Genomic DNA, 21,802 nt, shown 5'->3' on the forward strand with positions numbered 1-21,802 from the left:
TTTTTTGTTCAATAACACATTTTGATTTAATCAAATAAACTTGAAAAATTGGCACAGTAATAATACAATAAAATATACTGCATCAAATAATATTTAAATACAGTATAAGAAAGTAAAATTTATATAATACAGACAGTGTAAGAAAATAATATTTAAATACAAAGTTACATAGCACTTTAAGTCAAGAATTATAAAGTACTCAAAGACTAGAAAGTACTAAAAGTCACAAACATAAAGCAAATCAAAAACGCTAAGCATTTAAAGTCAAAAACAATATATTTAAATTCAAGATACTAATGTCTCACAATACAAAATGCACATATAGACAACAGTAGGGAAAAAAAATCTAAAAATCAAAAACATTTTATTACCTCACACCAGAATTTTCAAGTAATTTGATTACTTCTTGATAAAAATCAGTAGATGAAAAATTGGCGCCTTTTGATATAAGATTTTCTAAAGCATTTGCTTCATAAACAGCTTTGTTATATAGCTCTGGCCACCAACCATCAGTGTCTGACTTTAGTGTAAAAGGTGGAACTGGCTTTGGGCAGCCGTAATGTTCAAAAGTGGCTTCATAACTTAAAGGAGGCAAACCATTTTGCTCACGTTGGAAATTTGCAGCAACTCTTTTGCAAACCATACATTCAAAACAATCAATAAAGTTTTTCCTTTTTGGATCATTATTTATACCCCACTCTCTAAGAGACAGAGCTTCAGTGAGTTTGTTATTTGACACTAATCCTTTTGTCTTATGTTCAAGATGTTGATCATAAGCAGTATCATTTTTGTGCAAAAACAACAAATAATTCGCCAGCTCTTTGGGATTTTTAAAATTCTTCAGTAATATTGCAGAATTTGGATTAGGTAGCCAATCCTAAAAATATTAATAAACTTATTAACTACAAAGAAAGGATTTTAAAATTGTGTGTTTTTATATATAAGATAACACATTTAGAGGCGTGGTGGTTCGAGGGATGCCTCCCAATGAAGTGAAAAAGGTTCAAATCCCAGCTGTGGCTGGTATAAGATATTCAACGCAAAAGGTAATTGAATCCACAATATTCATCATGGGAAACCATATAATGTTAAAACTTTAAAGATTATACTCTGTTGCAAGTTATAAAAAACCATTATCCTTATGGAGAGGCTGTTTGCATCTAATGGAGGCTAAGCTCCCTGCGCGAACGTATATCGATATCGCCAACTCTTGAAATGACATTGGACAGCTTTACTTTTGCTTGCTTTCTTAAATTGGGTGAAATGAGGAAAATAAAACTTAGTGCAAAAAAATAACTGTAATGTTAATAAGAATTAATAAAATTATATCTAAAAATCATAATAGCATATCCACATTTTTAGTGGTCTAATCAAATCTAATGCTCTTGCAATGTCATATAATTGTTTATTTTTCAAGAACAAATATTCCCTTTAATTATTGAAATATGTTGCCAAGTGTAGGATTAGAGTAAGACAACGAAACTATTTGTTTTTTTAATAATTCCATCAGGGCTCAAAAAAACTCAGAAATTTTACCCATCCCCGAGGACGGCTTGTCCAACAATGTACCCGTCCTCCTTTGAAACTAACCCGTAGCTTCTAAATAAATAAAAATATAATTTTCTCCTATTTATTACAAACATTTATATAAATTGCACAATGAATTGGTAGTTACTAGGATTACATTATACAGTAATAAAAGAAATACTAGGTTACTAATAGTAACCTAGGTAGTATTTCTTTTATGAAATAATTAATTTCCTTCATGAAATAATTTAAATGACAAAGGTCAAGTTATCTGGAATGTCAATTCATCCGAGGGTACTGCGTTTTTGAAATGAATCAAATATGATGTTTGCCAGTTCCACAATCACACCAATGATTCACAGAGGTTTCTGCACAGAAATCTAAAAGTCGTTTTCCATTTAGGTAGATGTTCATAATTGCGTTTAACGCTTCTTGTTTAAAACCAGTACGTAATGTGTTTTTTTGTAAGTTCATTGCTGAAAAGTCCCTTTCTACCGCTGCAGTACTCCCAGACAGAGAAAACATCAATTCCACCATGCTCAGTATGTTGCTGTGTTTCTAGATTAGAGGGTCATTTTAGAAGTGAGGCGTAGACTCTTGTAAGATAACAAAAAATGAAAATCTATCACCAACATTAAAGCGAAAATGGCCCGGATGTCGAATTCGCGAAATCCGTTGTCCGCGGGGAATTTTTGATCGCCGAGGATGGGCGATTTTTCAAGCCCTGAATTCCATTATATATATCGTTAAAGATAGCACGAATTAAACTACTGTCTGGGGAATTTATCTTTTAAAATATATTACATTGTTATGAAAGCATATTTATATAATTTGATAACTAAATAAAATGGAACTATAAGCAGTAGCGGATGATTATTTAAATCCTATACCGCAATGGTCTTTTCTTAACTTGAAACAATATTCATTTATTAATCCACATTTAAAATATATCTGCAACCAATTTCAACATTTTCTAAAAATAAAAAAAAAAACAATCTTGTTCTATTCTAAAATAAGTTAAAATATATTTTACAATTCACGTTTTTGATATTGATGCGTTGCATGCTTCATTACTTAATAAATTGACGATATTACATCTCAATTTTTAACTACCACATTTCGTTATAAAATTCAGATTTTTAACTTTAATAAACTCAAATAAAATTAAAACTAGTAATAAAAAAGCGAATTTAAAGATAAACATGTGTTAGCTTACGCAACCAAACACAGAAAAAATAATACATAAAGTTTTTACATTTATTTAAGTAGTAAATAAATTACTTCAATCACCGGAGATCCAAAATAAATAGGAACTGATCCAACTGTCAGAGGTCGCCATAATTTCTCCGTAATATAATCATCACAAACAGCATTTTCAATTGCAAGATGGAACTTATACTGAGCCAATATTTCAAACAAGTCGTCTGAAACCATAGATGTCATAGAATCTGAAAGACTAAAATAAATAATTTTGAATAACTAATTAAAAATATAAGAAACAAAAAAAACATTTAAATACATATTATTTGAATAAAAGCTATTAAAAAAATTAACGTTGTTCGTTTTGAAAATTACTGCAAAAATTACATAATTTACGTTATTTAAAATATTCAGATGCATAATTTGAACAGCTTTCATTACCAAACTGCGCTGCCAGGGAGCGAAGAAGGTTTGTCTTATCAAGGCATTAACAAGGGCAAATACTTAATAATGATACATTGAAACCTCTCTGGCGCAACCACTCTAGGCTCCACAGTAAAACGGTCGTTAATAGAGGTTGGTCGATCTTAGAGGTTACCTCCATTGACTTCAAAATGTTATTGAAGGTACATGATTTTTCGCTAACTATTTTAATTTTAGTCAGTGCCATTTTCTTGGTGCGGAAATGCCTCTTCTGTTGGCGTCATGAAAACCAGATCAATGGATAAAATTTAGCGTCAATAGAAATGATCTCTACTGATATAATTTTGTGTAAAAACAAATTTTACAATTGTGAATGATAGAACTACATAAAATAAAGAAGAATTATGTTTGCATTTACTTTTATATCATAAAAATTAGTTAGCTTTAAAAGATTAGAAGAGTTTTGTTTGTTTGAGAGGCTTAGTTTTTTCTAAAATAATTTTTTTAACTTGACTTTCAACTCTAAAAATAAATCATTGACTGCATCATCTTTAGTGCACTTTGACTGCAACATGAGGGAACAATGAGGGCAACATAAGGGGTCATCAAAAAGAAATCTCTAAATAGAAACCTCATACAAATATTTTGAACACATTTGAATCTACTTATTTGTTCTGTTAATATTTTTTATTTTGATATTTTTTTCGTGTTTCCTTATTTGACCTTTTCTGCATTTGGTTCAGAGATTTTGCCAAGTCACTAGAAGAGGTTTTAATGGTCTCTCTTAAAGGTCTATGGAAAAAATTCTGTGTCTACCAAAAATGGTCGCAACATAGAGGCAGTCTTTCCTACAGATTTCACTGTAAAAATACTCTACAGTTTAGCAACATTTAGCAAATAAATAATTTTTGTTATATTAGATTTTCCTTTTCTTTAATTTAATATTTATTTGTAAATAATCAAATAATAATTTTTAAATGCTTTCTTCAATTTTAATAAAATCGTTACAGAAGTTAAGATAACATCGTTAAAAATTTAATAATAGTTTACCTTACTTCCTCAACAAAAGGAAGCATAGAATATGCAATAAGATCATTTTACATCAACAAAATTCACATATTTTATTGCAGATTGGATACAAATGCAATAAAATAATATTATAACAGCCAAACTTATAAAAAGAATGTATTGAGTGATACTTAAAAACACTCAATTTTTCAGGTTCAGATGCAGGAATTTATTTTATTGCATCATTAAATAAGACTTTTAAATTAGGAAAAATAGTTTTTGATATAGCTTCCTAAATTTTCTATGCTAAATTTCCAAACTGCTGTTTTTTCCTTCGAAATCAATAAAATATCGCTTAAAATTTTTCTTTTATTAAGCTCTCCAATTATGAGTTAATAAGTGATAAAAAATTCATTTTTAAAAAGAAACAGTTCTTTTATCAGAGGCCTGTAGGGTTGTAAAAGAGTTAAAGGCATTGTTTGCGTAATTTAATACCAGAGTTTCACTAAAGGTGTAACTGATAGCAATCATAACAATTTGATAGTGAAATGCAGGTAAGTCTTGATATTTCTTAACATAAACATGAGAATATTCAGAAGTTGCTATACGGCAATTTCTCATGATTGAAAAAAGAAAAATATGCAGTTAAATGGAGCAATATGAAATTTTCGCTTTGTAAGAGAGAAAAACATATTACATTAATAAAATGGAAAAATTTTAGAAGTACCATAAAGCTACTACTGTTTTACATTATATTATAACCAACATTGAAAAGCTGCTCCAATTATGAATTTACGACTATCAATATTCAACTCCATAGCCTTGTAATTTTAAACCAAAGCCAGAAGACAAGAGAACTCCTGGATCAAGCATTGGGAGAAACTGGCTTTCATGGAGGATTTTTTTAATGGAACTCACCCTAATTTGAATTACGTAGAGATTTAAACACAAAAAAGAGGATTCAAACCCATGCTCCATCTACCACTGAGGATGTTTTACATCACCACGGTGGTCGGTGCAAAGAGTAAAATTCGTATCAACCAGCCATTGCTTGGATTTGAACCTGGGAACCTCAATTGGAGGCAAATGCTGCCTCCCCTAAGCCACTGCAGCTCCAAGTATCTACTGTTCTATCTATATCTATCTATCTGTATACATTTGTAAAAAAAGTAAAGCAGTTTCCTATCAGCTCCAAGAGGGTCATTGAATAAGGCTTCACAATTTCATGACTAATGACATAATGATGGCAATGTTATCTGTGTTTCACACCAACCACTTTTACTTAACAGAAAAGTTGGTACCCATTGATTTGGAGCCAGGTAGGCTTTAAGCTACTGCATAGGAGCCTACTGTTAATGAGACAAAAAAGAAATCTCTCCTTCAAATGCTTGGATTTTTACAAAAACATTTTTAAAAAAAGTGATCATGTTCATAATCTTAGAGTTTGTTTCGTAAAATAAAACAATTGTTGACTCAAAAGTACAGTTTTAAAGATTTTTTTAAAGGACGGCCAATATTGTTTCCTTCCTCACAAAATTTTTTTTTAATCACTGAAATCCTTTTGAATTTAAACTCTTCAATTAATAAACTAGAAAGTTCACCAAACTTACTGAGGAGGCAGGTGTTTATTTTGTAAACACTTCCCATAGGAATCTACAGGAATATATTTAGCCAACTCTTCTACATATGAATCTCGTTCAGATGGTGTATTGCAATCAGAGTGCAAATAAACAATGGGAGCTAAATGCTTTGCTTTCTCATTCTTTGCTGCAGTTGGAATGAAGTATTTCTTAGACACAATTGAATCTATACCTTCCAAATATTGAAACGTAAGAGGAAGATCAGAATGTCTACGAAATGTTGCTGTATGGTTGAACATTCTCAGAACCTATAAAAAAATATATTGTTACATTAATTCCAAATATAAATGATCTTTTTACTACAGTAAGTCCGTTATAACTACAAATCACAATAGCAGATGGGATTGTCCTTATAGGGAGTTTGTCATTATACCTACCGTATATCCCTGTGTACAGGTCTAAGTACAAGTCTACTCCCTATTTTTGGTAACGAAACAACACATTTCTGGATGTAGAGAGAGAAAGTCAACTACTGTCAATAAGTCGATTATTATTCATAGAGAACATCCTGAATCAAATTATACTAAATGCATAGTAAAATGTGGGCTTAAATGTTAAAGTACAATCTTTTAAAAAGTGTGAAATTTTGAATTCTTTAAATTCTGTTTTGAATTCCGTTGAAGACGATTTTTTCTGAGAGGAGATAGGCTGATCAAGTAGAATGTAGAATTCATTACAGAGTAGGATCCGTATGACAACACTGCTAACTAATGTTATTGAATCCGATACAAAGGATAATCTGGAATCTTTAAATTTGTAGCTTTATGGTATGTCTTAAACGTTTTCATTACAATATATTTTTTTAAATATATGTACTCTTTAATAAATTATCCTAACTTTTATTCTCCTTAATTTTTTGAGCATAATTTAAAATATTATTTCGAACAGAAATCGTTATTTGTAAAGAAAATAGAATTGAAGAAAATTCAAAATTATTTGTATATAATATATTAAAAATAGTTTTTGAAAAGAGTAATTGACACAGAATAATTCATATCTATCTCAATGTTTATAATGGGTAGATATTTCACAATTATCAATAGTCCGCTTCCATGTAAAAGTCGATACTCTGTTTTTTGCAAAATTATATATTATACATACATATTATATACAATATATATTATACATACATATTATACAAACATTGTTATACATACACTTATATATATTAGATAAACACACATATTTAATATTAAAATAGCAGAAAAAAAAGACTAAAAAGTAAAATAAAGAGTGGGTAGCAAAAAAATGGGCATTCTGTTGACCACAGGTTTCTACAAGTTGTGTGTAGCATGGCAGGTTTCCTAACGATAGCAGGAAAATATTTTCTTGTATAAAGAAGAAAATAACTTAGCAGGTTGTAGAACACACATTTGCTTAATAAGCATGAAAGATTAAGATTATAAGAAATAAAGTAAACTGATGTTCATTTTCGCTGTATTGTTAATAAAAATTCATTTTTCTATTTTCTGCATAATACTGCTTCCGTAAATGGCAGAAAAATGTGTTTCCCATAAAACAAATTTGTCAAAATAGCAAAAGTTCAGTAGTTAAGTCATCATAAACCTACAATTTTTATATCTTTAATATTAGCATTTTGACAGAAACTTAGTAAATTGTCAGACCTCATTTATTAATATATAATTTATTAGACAGATAAATCCTCTGTAATTCACTTTGAGATTAGGATTGAGTGCATAAAAATTAGTTTAGATACCTCTAACATGTAAATGTACTTATGAATATAAAATACTTCATTTAAACATGATTCACTTCTCTTGTTTTTAAATGCTGAATAGTGTTACTGTTTATGTGTAACACATTCTCCATTATGATGTTCAGATTATAAGTTATTTTATTGTAAATTCCCAACTGATTATTTATTTCCTCGCTATGCTTGCATAGTTCAAAATGATAGATAACTCCTGCCTGTTCATTACCTATGAGCTGCAACTCACCGAGTCAGTGCTTGTTCTAATTAGTGTTTACTATTCTTCTTGCAAGAGTAACTTCCTAAGATGAAGTAGATCACAATATATACATTGCATTATGTAAAACTTTATCAAAATTCCTTTCTAATTATTGCTTTAATTTATTTTTTTTATAACTGTAGTTGAACAGTGGAACAGCGTTACCTCACAAAATATTAACTTACTTTTTCCATTGACAACAGAAAATTATTTTTAGGTGATTCTTCATGTAGCAACGCCCAATCATAATGTGCGTCTCTAGGGAGTGGCAAATCAGTTGGTTTAAAATCACTTCCATAGAAAAGAAATCCCTGAAACAAACACATAAGGAATTTTTTTTTTTTAATTAAAAAAGGTTTCTAAAAATGCCAAATATAAAATGAAAAAAAAATTTATGTTAACACCTTATGTATTATGCACTTAGCTAACTATGAAATATGCTGTTATGCTACTTGACTAAATATGGTACTTGGCTTTGCACAAAATGTTTACCGTTTTTCTATTGAAAAACATGGAGAAAACAATTTTTTTAAAGTAACCACATTTGATCAAATTCAATGAAAAAACTAATTAAGTTCAGGCAGTAGATTATATTATAATGATGAAACAAGCCATTTTAAAACCTATTTTCTCAGCAACTAATGAACTTTCTCTATTCCTGAACCTTCCTTTATAATGGCTTTTTTGATGCTAGAAAAAATAAAACCAACAACCTTATCTTAAATAATTTAAAAAATTCTGATTCAACAATTTTTCATAGAAGTAGTGCAACAATTATCAGTCAATAAAAGTAACATAACATGTGTGATTTGATTTCTTTATCTACAGATTTATAATTAGAATATTTGTGTAGATAAATTCTGAGGAACATCAATTTCAACAAAAAAATTGACATCTAGCAACAAATAAATAAAATTAAATAAACAATAAATACATCTTCAAACCACAATTGTAGATTAATAGCTTATATAAGGAATGAATAAATAATCTGCAAATGCAAGGTTAAAAGTCTCTTTAATTGTCTTAGAGAAAAAAAGCGTTATAATGACTCGTTTTAATGTTAAAAAAATAAGTCTGACAGCCTCACCTTGAAACATTTCAACAATTCTGGTCTTGATTTTTAAGAATTGAACCTTAGTTAAAGGATCATAAAAGAGTGTGTAAATTTTTAATTAAATGAGAGCCTATGTCTTATAATAATTCAAGTTGTGACCAAAATAATTGTACATAACTCTCAATCTGGATTTAATTTTCTATAAAATAATTTAACTAACACACATATAAAACAAAACATAAATAAATAGGAAAGTTTCAAAGTACAGTTCACTCCCGATTATCCGGGTTAATCACCGGGACAGGTCGCACGGACAATCGAAAAACACGGATAATCCAAAAACTCCTTTTTATTAAAGAAAAAATGAACATCAGTACAAAAAATATAAAAATTATTTACATTTGCATGCTGTATAACATCAAATTAGGAATTTAACATTTACTGCTTAAAAAAATGTGTAATGCGTCTTTGCTTCCGCTGTCTGTTCATCTCTTGCCGTATATTGACACATATTTTACATACATTAGTAACATCACCGTAATCAAATCCTTGTTCTCCCATATAATCAATTTAATAAAGTTTCCACAGATTGTAGAGCAACAGAATCAGGAATTGCATTTCCCTCATTTATTACATCTTCTGCATCAGTACTATCATCACTATTTGATTTAACAACACAGTTAGTAACAATTTCCTCATCTGTTAAATACTGGTCAAGCTCACATACATCACTTTGAAACGAATCTTTTAAATTTTCCTCATCAAGAATTTCTAAACCTACGATTACTTTTCTTTGTTCAAAAATACTGTTATCAAATTCTTCAATATAAGAAGATCAAGCGGTATGATCTTTCTCCACGATCGTGATAACGTAGACGATTTTACCTTTGACCATGCTGCTAATATACTGCATCCAATAATAAATATTGCTTTCAAAAAGTGTTATAACTTCATAACTTACTATTGCAGCGATTATTATCAATAAAAAACATTAGATTCATATTCTGTTAATAAATGGCGAGACTGATTTGACAAGATTTCTATTCATATCAACATATATTTTACATGCATGATAATCTTGCAAATGTTTCTCTTTAAAAAAAAATTTTGTGACTCCGAAAGGAGCACGGATAAACCGCAAACCGGATAATCCGCGCATGAATAATCGAGAGTGTACTGTATTTCACTTCAGGAAAGGAATCAGAAAAGAACTTGAAAGGTTTTTAATTTTTCATAAAACAATTTAACAAACACACATATAAAATAAAACATAAATCAATAGGAAAGCTTCAAAACATTTTACTTCAAAAAAGGGATTAGAAAAGAACTTAAAAGTTTTTAATTGAGAACAATTTATATCTTCTAATAGAGGGTCATAAAGCAAATCACAAAATGATCCAATACAACTGTCCATATGAAAAACAAATTACTGAAATGCAGTTTAACTAATACACAATTATAAAATTATATGTAAGATATACTTAAATATGAATAGTTAAAATTTCTTTTTTACTTTGGTAAGAGGATCAGAAGAAAACTTTCTCTGGTCTGTAAAGTAGCACCAGTGTTTGCCACATTTTTTGTAAGAACCACTGTCACCAGTAAAAGGTGTCCACCAAATTAAGATAGGATAACTTTTGCTGCTTGGTGGGTCTAATAAAAAAAATGAAATATCAACATTTTTTCAGCAGTTCAAAAATTATGCATTGTTAAAAATTTGTAAAAGCAATTTGAAAAAATCAAATTAACCTAAAACATTTTCAAATTGATTTGTGAATTATCTTAACAAAAAAATAAATAAATATTCAACTTTAAACAATGTAAAAATAAAAAATTTGTAAAATAGAATAACAGCTTTCAAGAGAACTGTTGCAGCTCATTGCATAAATGAGTCATTTGTGCACTTTTTGTGTCTATTTAGCCAGCACCCTTAATGTTAAGTCATGAAAATCACATAAAATGTTAATATGACGTAAAATGTCGATAAAATGCCGTACTTAAGAGGAAGATAACAGAGACAATTGTTCTGAGGCCTAGGACAGTCGACGGAGCAGTGTAAATTTATTTCAAGTCAAATACTTTTTAATTTGTTTTTAATTGCAGATGAGGGTTTATTATATGTATGTATGTTAACCTTCCCTTTTTATTATGCATTAAAAAATATATAAACCAACAAACTTTTATTTTTTGGTTTAAAAAAAAAGCAAAAAAGTCATTAAATTGAAAAAGCATTTAAAATATAAAAATTAGATTTTTTGAGTTTTAAGGAAAGAGCCCTAAACAAAATTTGTTCCAGAAACCATAAATCCTGCGAAAAGTTTTGCTAATTTTTTAAAATTTGGAAAGTTACTCCAACACTCCATTGTTAGGAGAAAAAATATTCAAAAAGTGAGAATTTCTCATTAATTTTTAATAATCTAGAAAGATATTCTGTCAAATTGGGCATTTTTAGAAACATTTGATAAATAATTTTTTACATATTTAAGCTAATTTGTTTAGTTAGCAAATTCTTTTCAGCAAGATAGTAAACTTAGTCTAAAATTAAAGCTTTGCTCGATATTTAAGTCAGTCAATCTGTTGTTTTTTTCCCACATACCAAAAGAGCTCAAAGCTTATCCTTAATAACAAGACATTATTTTGATTGTCAGTACAATTTCATTTTAATGAGAAAAAAACTAAAAATTGGTATATGTTTATAAATATCCCATTAAGTCAAGTTCCAATTTTATTATATTTTCAAAAATTGGCAGACAATATGAATGTATTAATTTCCTTATCTTGTCTAATTTGTGGTGTCTTTTGTTAGGCAGCAAAAAAAATATGTTATTTTTCTAAAAAATCTCCGTACACTAAACTTGAAAGTACAGAAACTATATTAATAAATAAATAAACAGTGCCAATAAAAAATAAACTTTAACAAATATTAACAAGACATTTAAAAAATAATACAGTAACAATAAAAGTGAAAGAAAAAAAAGAAAATATATTTTTTAGCATAACCTTTCGAAAGCAAGATCATACTCTTTCAATTTATTATATAAAGACAATTTTTGAACAAACATGATCACCTTGTTGAATATGAAAAGTTAAATCTTCCTCTGTTTCTTCAACCTAAATAAATAAATATATATATCAGTTTATTAAGCTTCAAATAAAAAAGAAAATATAATCATCAAATTTAAACAAAATATTCTTTCAATAATCGCTTTATAGAAACACTTTATGTGCTGGAAAATATCGTAATTTTTAATTTTCCAATAAATCATCAAATTACTTATATTTCACAATATATTGCAATATATTTTAAGTACAAAACCTTTTTTAAAATTGGATACTTTTTTTTTTACTCGAATGACTGGAAAAAAACTTTTTTTTTTCTAAATACTATTACTAATCGTAATTTTACGAATAACAGAGTAATTATAAAAATTTAACAACATATAAACTAAGACACATAAAAAATATTGTTTTTGTGTACACATATTAACAAACACACACAAAGAAATGAGAATGAAAAGAGTTTTAAGGAATGTAAGACTCTCTCAAGAAATGATCCATTTGTTACCACAAACTGAAGTTAGGAAACATATGTTCAACTTCATATCATAGTGTATCAGCAGTGTCATTATTCTGTTATGCAATGAACATCTAGGTGACTTAAATTCAGCAAAATTTTTGATTAATACACTGAACGATACATTTTTAATGCTGATGTCACAGCAAGGTAAATGGCACAGCATGGATTAAATTCAGATCCCAGCATCAAGGCTGTTGGAAAGTGACAACTGATAACTAATAACAATACCAGCTGATAATTATACTTAAAAAAGCACTTTTTTTCACTTAGATTTTGAACTAGATTTTATGTCATATCTTTTCCTGTTTTCCCTTCAAATTTCAGGTGATTCTTACAAGTGGCTCTTTTATTTACAAATCTTTGGAAATCTAACTTTAATAGTCCTGTGCATTAGCATAATATCCCCAAACAATAGCTAAATTCCCCTCTAAAATATTTTCCAAAAACTCCCAAAATTTAGAATAAAAAGTTGTTGGCTTATTCAACAAGTTAAAGAAATGAAAAAAAGTTACTATAAATAAATGGATTCATACTTATAATTTAGTATATAAATTATACTTTACTACTTAAGATATTTTGAGTACATTAATCAGGTATTATTAGTTTACTTACTGAATATATAATAAGTTAAAAATGATTAATTTCTACAACAAATGATGTTCGATTGCTGTTATGATTATTAATTAAGACATACGAGAATTCTCTGAATCATATTCTTAGCACACAAAATAAATAAGAATTATAGATTAGTTCAGTAATTGAGTATAAAATAACAGATAATAATAATACAATAACTGAAATAACAATACAAACAAAATTTCATTATCTTAATACAAACCAAATTTAGAATAATGATGCCCACATAAAATACCACAACAATACCAACGATTAAAATTGCTATTTTATAGCGAAATCTTCGTTTAGGATATCGAAATATCATGGCAAAAATTATGCAGCGATTTCTAGTACTACAGTACAAAATTTCAAATTATGTTTACAAAAGAAGTATTATTATTCTTCCAGAAGAAGCCTAATAGAAATTGCAGAAACTTCTTAAAATAATCTGAGTAAAATTTTGTGAAATTAATTTCATTGTTTACAAATTACATATTCCTACAGGCAAAACGAAACTTAACTTTCATATTGATTACTTTAGACCCAGCAATTACGCTTTGAACACACTCACTTTCTGGAAGCGATTGAATGCACTGAATGGAAGAAACAAAATTTGTTACAAACATGTATCTGGCAATTATAAACTTTGTTTATATATTTGTCTATTTACAATCAGAATGACATGTGAGGCGTACTTAGTTTATTTATTAGACTTAAATCAAAACGTTGTTCATTAGCCATGTAATTTTTTGTTAAGATGGAGCATAATAAGTCTCGAACATGCCTGAGAACATTAGAATTTATCGAGGTTACGACTCGGATTTGGGGTGTACTTACAATGATTGGTATGATACAATAGAGACCTTCAGTACTTATTTCAATTAAGTACAACAGTAATAATGTCCTAATATACAACTATAAATGCTGTTTTGATAAATAAAAGAAAGTTTATAAATAAAGCTCGAAATTTATTTATTAGAATAAAGTTCTGTTGTAAATTGCAGCAAACAAATAAATTTCACGGACGCCTTTTTAAATGTTATTCAAATGAACTACTAGTTCTACAGATGAATAAACAGATACAAATTAAAACTTAATAAACATTTATTAATTCTAAAGCAATCTCAATTTAGTGATATTTTCAAAACCTAACTAATTCGAACACTAAATAATCAACACAAAACATTTCAAGAAGGTTGCCAACATAAAAACCAAAGTTAAAGAATAAAAATTAAATGAAAGCAGCAGCAGTCAGAGTCACGTGACACCAACTATAAAAACATATTACAATCTCTAACAATAAAGTTCTGTATATAAGAAAACACTTTAATAATGAATTTTTTTTTCTCTTAGTCATGTGGGGTGTTGGAGCAGACCTAACAATACACAAGCATGGCCTTGGAGCTTATACATTGTAAGGAGATCTTTCTTTTCTTAATTTTTTCTTAAATATTACCCTAATGTATGTTCTTTGCAATATTTTATTTTCGTATATGTCTAATATATTTGAAATAAATTGGATATTTTAATCGTCCACGAAGTTTAAGAATGCCATCTAAAATTATACTCAGCTGATAGAGTTTGCTGTTCTTATGGAGAGGGATTTTCTTTTTTAGATGATCAAGCTCTTGGTAAAATTCTGATTCTTGAGTGAACTTAAAAATATTTATAGAAATATCAATTTCTTCCAATGACTTTTTGGAAGAAGCATGGAATGCTTTTGATTATGTTTAGTTATTGGACATTTGAATTGTCCTTTCACGGTCTTGATTTCAATAACCCTTACCACACCATTGCTCGTGAAAATGTTTTTGCTATTCTACCTAAAATCCATTTCATAGGTAGAAGATTTTGAGCCTTTGAAAGAACCAAATCGTTCACTTTAGAGTTATTATTATGTTTATTCCATTTACCCTGCTGCTGGAAAGGCTGAAATAGTCTTTTTTCCACCTAGACCAAAATTGATTACGGAGCAATCGAACAGGTATCATCTATTTTCATTGAAACTGAACATAATTGCATCTATCAGAGAAAAGTTTTATAAATTGAACATACTAACTTTAGCTTTTTTGCCTCAAGAGTTAAAATTTAATGATTTGAACCAATAATTCCGATTTTTTCTAGTTTTTGACTTGATCACTTTTGGCACAATATAACTAAATATTCTTTGCTTATTGATGCAAAGTAATGTAATTTTCAGTGTAAAAATAAGCAGCAACTAAAGCCTTTTTTTTCTAATTAAGAGGTATTGATTAATAAGCTTTATATAAATGTTTTTTTTACTTTAAAATTTATTTATAATATATATATATAACTCTTAAAATAGCTACTACATTGAGCGGTGTAGAAAATTCTCAAAGCATTACAATAGTGTTTTCAAAATGTTTATCAAAAGTAACATTTGTATATTGTTAAAATTATTGATAATAATTTTTCTATAATAGCAAAAGAGAAAAATTCATTTGATTTTCTGATGCTTGTTAAAATAATAGAAATCAAAATATATTTAAATAGTAATATTATTAAACTAATTTCAAAGTCCTGCTCATAAATATAGAGAATTCAAAATAATGAACGAACAAATTGATATAGAAAATTATTTGTTTTATATTTAATATAACAGAAAATATTTTTTCTTCTTTTTTTCGGCAATATTTTTTTTTTTCTCTTTTTGCAAGGAAAAATTTTGTGAATCAAAAAATTTTTTACAATAAAAATTTTTTGGCATTTTTTTTTTTTGTAATCTGTAAGCAAAAATTCACATGGAACTTCTTGAATTTCCAGCCTTTTTCTCACAATTAGACAAATTCTGCACCCCTGTCTACTTATAGATATTATATTAAAGGTTCTCAACAGTTAAAATTATGTTTGTTGTCTTACTGTATTTTTCACTATTTACTCTATTTTTCATAAATTGTGCAAGGGCAGTTTTGATATTTCAGATACGTATTTTAATAATTTATTAATATCTATGACCAAATTCTGGGCTTATTTTCTTATTCTTTTGTTTAGGTTCATTGCAGTAATTCTTACAATCTTTGAAACATCATTTGCTATCAACATTTATTTAGATTTCATCATAAAGTAAGTTTTTTTAATAGTTTTAAGAAGTAGAGAATAAGGTTATTGTAATTAGTTTTGCGATTAAGAATTAAAGGGTAATCTGATGTGAAAATCTGATTTTTATTTAAAAATTGTGATATTACTTTTGATTTAGAAAAACATAATTTTTAATTGTTTCTTTAGGGATGAGAAAAATATATGCTTCCAATGCTGGCAACTTATTCAAGAAATGGATATTTGGAAGAAGACAGCTTTGTATCTTTTCTTGTCTATCTTTTGCTTTATCAAACCACATGAAATGTGGTTGGCAGCTATAGGGGGTATAATATTTTTGTTTTTTTTTTAATATTTTATGCTCAGTAATGCTTTGCTAAATGGTTTACTTTGCTTTTTTCACTTCATTCTAGGTTGTATGCTACTAGTTTTGGCTTTATTATATCTAGTATTTTCATATAAAACATATTTAGCTGAACAGGAAACATTAATGTTTGATAAGGAATGCTCATATGATAGGTGAGTCGTAAATCTGGTCGTAAGTTTTTGTCCTTAGTATTTGATTGATTTTTAAAAAAAATTTAGTATTGATCGCAAAATAATTTTCTGCAATTTGTTTTCATGAGGAAGGGAAAAATTGCTTTTGAATAAATCTTTTTTCAACTTCAAACTACTTCTTTAACTGATTAACCTAATTTAATGTGTGTCATATTCAATATCATCTAATGTTCAACGATTTTTAAAGGACTGTGGTGCATTATTTCTGCTCTTGTTTTTTTATGAAGTATAGTGTGGCTTTCAGGAGAACTCTTTCAGACTCCCGTCTCATGTCGTGGCGGATACTATGGTTACGAAGAAAGGTCACTTCGTATAGGGGTGTGGGGAGAATAGTTTTGTCTCAATCTTAGCTTAGGTCGTTGTGAGTAAACCAATCGACACCTTCTTACCTCCACTTCACTCCTATTAGAAATGTGCTCTCACATGTAACCATAGCAGCACACAGCCCCAGACTTTCAGTCTGGAGGAGTTCTCCTCAAAACTGCACTATATATATATTTTTTCAAGCTTTTTGTATTTTGATTTAAAGATGATTGCGTTGTGGATTTAACATTGACACAGGGTAGCCACAGAACAAAGAACTTTATAGATCTGGAAAATCAGGGAATTTAATTAAAATACCCAAAAAGTTTGAGATACCCAATATTCCGATATTTTTTCAAATAAATCTGGTTTTGTATTAAATTTTTTTTTGGGGGGGGGGGGAAATGTATTTATTTTCAACTCTGATAGCAAATGTTTTGTAATATATTTTATGCTTTAAAATAAAGCATAACTAAAAAATTAATAAGCTATCCTCCCATTATAAAAATTTTATATAATCAATTCGGAAAAGTCATGAATTTTTTTATTTCTTAATGTTTGTGGGTACTCTGTAAGCATTTACTACCACATCAGCCAACCATGTCAAAGAACCTAACCCCATTTTTGGGGCTCTATCTTTTTAACCATGATAGAATGCCATTTAATTTTTACGCTAGTCAGACGACGTGGACAGCTTCTGAACTGGTACTCCTCTCTCCAAACTTCCACAGCCAACAAAGAAAAACATTAAATTATAACAGATTTAAGGTGTACCTTGCTACGTATACACATCAGATGTTTTACCGGCTATCATATTCAAACTCAGTATCCCAGCTTTTCCCTGTGTGGTGTAAGTGAAGCCTTAACCAAATGCGTTGTCAAAGTGGTTTGGCATTTACTAACAAGTGATTCAGCTTTGTTTTAGATTTCGTAACTTCCATAGTCTTTACAGAAATTTCTGACAAAATTAGTTGTATTCTTGGAATTACAAACACATAGTAAAATATTGCTAAACAAACTAAAAAACTTTCTTTTTTTTCTCCAAAACTGCTCATGAAAAGTTGATAGCGAATTTCTATCATGTGAGCCATAAGTTGATTTGATGAAATTCATATTGTTATATAGTGAAAGTATAGTAGTATGGGGGTCGCCATGCATTGAGTGATATGTTCAGTTTTTATGTTTGCAGCCGAAATCGAATGGTAAAAAACAAAGTTTATATTGTAAACTGCAAGTACAATAACAATGTACTGTTCGTTTAAGATAGGTACTCTGACCGCTACTAAGTCTGCGGCAGTCTGATGCTATGGAAACAAGAAGAGGGCATTTTAGGGAGGGTAGCTTCAATGAAGAGGATTCCTTTTCTCTTGCCGAAACCAGTCCTAAAGAGGGACCCCGCACCCCTGCTTGAAATAATCATACCTCGTTACCATAGTCACCGCCACAGCTCTATACGAATGTCTGGCAGGGTACCTTTCTTAGACAAACAGTAGAATAGATTGTTTTCTTATCTTAAATATAAAAAAAGGAAGAGAAAGAAATGTTGTCTCATTATGAATTTTAACTACTAACTCAACCTGTACTTATCTTTTTATGGTTAACCTTCTGTATCCGAAGTAACATTCTATGTATTTTATTCTTTTTTCAAAGTTTTATTATATAGGTGCTATACAATTTTTGAAGTTATGCTTCAAGATATGATAAATTGTAGTTATGCCAGATATTTTGCATTTGTCAGTTATAGATTAACTTTTATTTTATCAACTCTAGATTTGAAGATCTTCAAGATGAAATTGATGACCGGCTTCCCGAACCGAACTGTGGAAATGTGGCTGATCAGGATACTATTCTGAGAGTATAAGTGATCTGACCCAAGTTATTTAAACCAAAGAAATAACCATTTCAGGCTTTACATCATGCTGTGATCATATGCTGATGAATGGTTCATTGCCTAATGCTGTTGCCTTTCCTAAAGTTAGAAGCTTTAGCTCAATTTAGTACACTTGTTATAATTTTTTTTGTTGGTTTGATTCATAACTGTTATGTTTTTCCTGTTATTTTACGTATGTAGGACTATTTAGAAAACAAGACATGAAAGAATGAGTTTTTATTATTAATTTGGTATTTTGATAGTCTTATGAACTATGAACTCTTGTTTAGCAGAAAATTATTACTATGATCTTTAAATGTCTAATTGTTTTTCTTTAAACGTTATAGAATTTTAGTTAAAAGTATTTCCTAAATACTTGTTTTTGAATATATATTCTTCTTTATATTTTACCGTATTGTGATATTTTTCAAAATTATACTAATTCTCAAAAATTGTTTACGTGTTAATACTGTAAGTTCTCTGAAATCTCCTGTTTTTTTAATCCACTATAATTTTAGAACATAAACAATTGTCTGAATTTATAGTTAAATAGGTTTTAGTCTAGTTAATGCTATAGTAGCACAAGTTAATTTTCTAAAAGCAGTTACAATGCATAAAAATTACTTTTGTCTTTAAAAAACATGCAGTGCAATATTTTTTCAAACATTATTTTATATTAAACAAGTTTTTACGTTTATATTTTTATCTATTTTAAAATTATATCTTTAGTCTCATTTTTTTTAAAATCTATAGTGCATTTATATTTAAAGAAAGTTAGAAAAAGGATAAAAGAATTTAATAATTGAATCTAAATTATCAATTATACTTAAGTTTACTAATTTTTCTTTTAATATGCTAGCATTCATTTCTATTTATTTAGAAATAAAGATATAATTTAAAAATATAAACTAATAAAACATTTTAAATCTTAAGAATTCTAAATTAAGGGTTGTGGCGAGAAGCTATGCAGATTCAGAGAGTCTACAGTTATGTTAAGATTTATTGTAAATTTTGCTGATGGCATTTTAGAAGCAGCATTTATCTTCTTTTTTTTTTTTTTTTTTTTTTTTTTTTTTTTTTTTTTTTTTTTTTNTTTTTTTTTTTTTTTTTGTTACAACACTGAGTTTATATCTCAGCTTTTAATTATTATTGATTTCATATTATTTGAAGTTATCTTTTCCCATCTAGTTTGTTATCATTCATTGTTTTATTTTACCTTTTGTGTTATCTATTTTTGTTAATTTGTTCCTACTAAGTAAATTAATTGTATATTCAGTTTTTCCAAACAAAATTCATCTTGCCAACTTGAATTACAATCGGGATAATTTTCCTCATTAACCTGAAATGTAGGGAAATGTCAATTTTTCATACCTGTTTAATTTGTGTACAAAAGTATTTAATTTAATCAAATTGTTTGTACATATACATTATTGATTTAAGCTCTGAAATATTTTTTTTTTCTGAAATTTTTAAAATTTGAAAATAATAGTAAATAAAAAAAATTGATAAATAATTTTGATGCAATTATTAGTTTCAGTTTTTTTATATTTGTTATCCAATATTGCAAATTTGTTTGTTATTTTATTTTCTGCGAAGTTTTTTTTTATTTCAAATTTTTAAGTTTTAAAAATAATTTTATATAAAAATTATTAAAAGTTTATTTTTGATTTTTTTACTTATAAATAAAAAAAAAATTTAAAGTGTTTCAGTAATAAGCCTTTTTCTATTTCTTATTAAACAAACTGAATATGTGTTGCATTTAAAACAAAATCATAGTATTCAATTTTGATGAATTATATGTTTTAATTTTTCAAATTTGAATTTTTTTTTAGGGAATGATTTTCTAAATCACAATTATATTTTATAATGAAATAACTTGGCCTTTTTCACTTTAAGTGATAGTCACATTTAAATTAGAATATTTTTTCACTCTCGCCGCTAGCCAGAATATAATGATAGTTATTTTTATAGTGAAATATTTTTTGATATGTGTTACTTGTCAATTGTCAAACAATGATAGTTAGTTATAACTCAGAAAATTACCCAACAATACTTTTTTGTTTTTTTTTTAAACTGTTGGAAAGTTGGTGAAAGGCAATATTTTTACGCATAGCAGTAAAAAAAGAAAGGAATATATGAGAGCCATGACGTTCTACATTTCATGGCTCTCATATATTCCTCATATTATTATTGTTTTAATGCTTTTTTATTTGTTTCTTTAAATTTGCGACAATTCCAAATTTAGCTGTATGAATAACTTTCACTATTTAATGTAATAAAATAACATTTGATTCCTGGCTTTTTTTTTTTTTTTTTTTTTTTTTTTTTTTTTTTTTTTTTTTTTTTTNTTTTTTTTTTTTTTTTTTTTTTTTTTTTTTTTTTGGATATTTTGACTATATATCTATTTTTTTTCCTACTTTTGTTGAAAACCTTTCTGAAATTGGTGAAAGTCACTATTTGAACTCTTAAGAAAAAGGAATCTGTAAGTGCATGAAGTTGCATATTTCTTTGGTAAAATAGAAAAAATGAAAAACTAAAAAAAAAAAAAAAAAATAGTNAAAAAAAAAAAAAAAAGTAGTGTTGTGATGCTTTTTTTTTTATTTGTTGCATTATATTTTGGGGCAGTTTTAAAGATAGCTGTATGAGTAACTTTCACTAATTATTATAATTAAATAGCACTTAATGTCTGACATTGTTTTAATCTTTAGTCTATCAAACCTTTTTTTTTTATTTTACTTCTGTGAAATTAGTGATATTTGAACTCGTAGCTTTAGGTAAGATGAGTCTATATATGTCGTAAGTTACATTTTTCTGTGGTTAAAAAAAATTACAGAAAACAAAATGAAAAGTATTACAAAGCATTTTAATATTTTTTCTTTATTATTAGTTATATATATTTTTGGAGTAGTTCCAAAATTATTTATAGGAATAACTTTCATTTTGTTATAATAATGATGCAAAGTTTGATACCATACATTTCTCAGACAATTAGTCAATAAT

At 27.8% G+C, this 21,802-nt stretch overlaps 2 protein-coding genes across 2 annotated transcripts; one reads left to right on the top strand and one right to left on the bottom strand.

Moving 5' to 3' along the window:
• LOC107442866 (alpha-(1,3)-fucosyltransferase 10) lies at positions 1–13,559 on the bottom strand. The gene is made up of 7 exons (XM_016056526.3): positions 13,238–13,559; positions 11,891–11,933; positions 10,336–10,475; positions 7,954–8,079; positions 5,769–6,046; positions 2,809–2,983; positions 1–877 (listed from the first exon to the last, which is right to left on the bottom strand). Exons 1-7 carry the CDS (start codon positions 13,337–13,339, stop codon positions 368–370), a joined length of 1,374 nt encoding a protein of 457 aa, XP_015912012.1. The 5' UTR covers positions 13,340–13,559; the 3' UTR covers positions 1–367.
• An 81-nt stretch (positions 13,560–13,640) lies between these two features.
• Positions 13,641–20,315, top strand: LOC107442865 (transmembrane protein 72). Its single transcript, XM_016056525.3, has 6 exons — positions 13,641–13,859; positions 14,368–14,428; positions 16,027–16,098; positions 16,261–16,397; positions 16,485–16,590; positions 18,703–20,315. The coding sequence occupies exons 1-6, from the start codon at positions 13,772–13,774 to the stop codon at positions 18,791–18,793; spliced, it is 555 nt and encodes a 184-aa protein (XP_015912011.1). The 5' UTR covers positions 13,641–13,771; the 3' UTR covers positions 18,794–20,315.
• The last annotated feature ends 1,487 nt before the right edge of the window (positions 20,316–21,802 follow it).

Source organism: Parasteatoda tepidariorum, chromosome 6 (assembly GCF_043381705.1).
Source record: "Parasteatoda tepidariorum isolate YZ-2023 chromosome 6, CAS_Ptep_4.0, whole genome shotgun sequence".
NCBI lineage: Eukaryota > Metazoa > Arthropoda > Arachnida > Araneae > Theridiidae > Parasteatoda > Parasteatoda tepidariorum.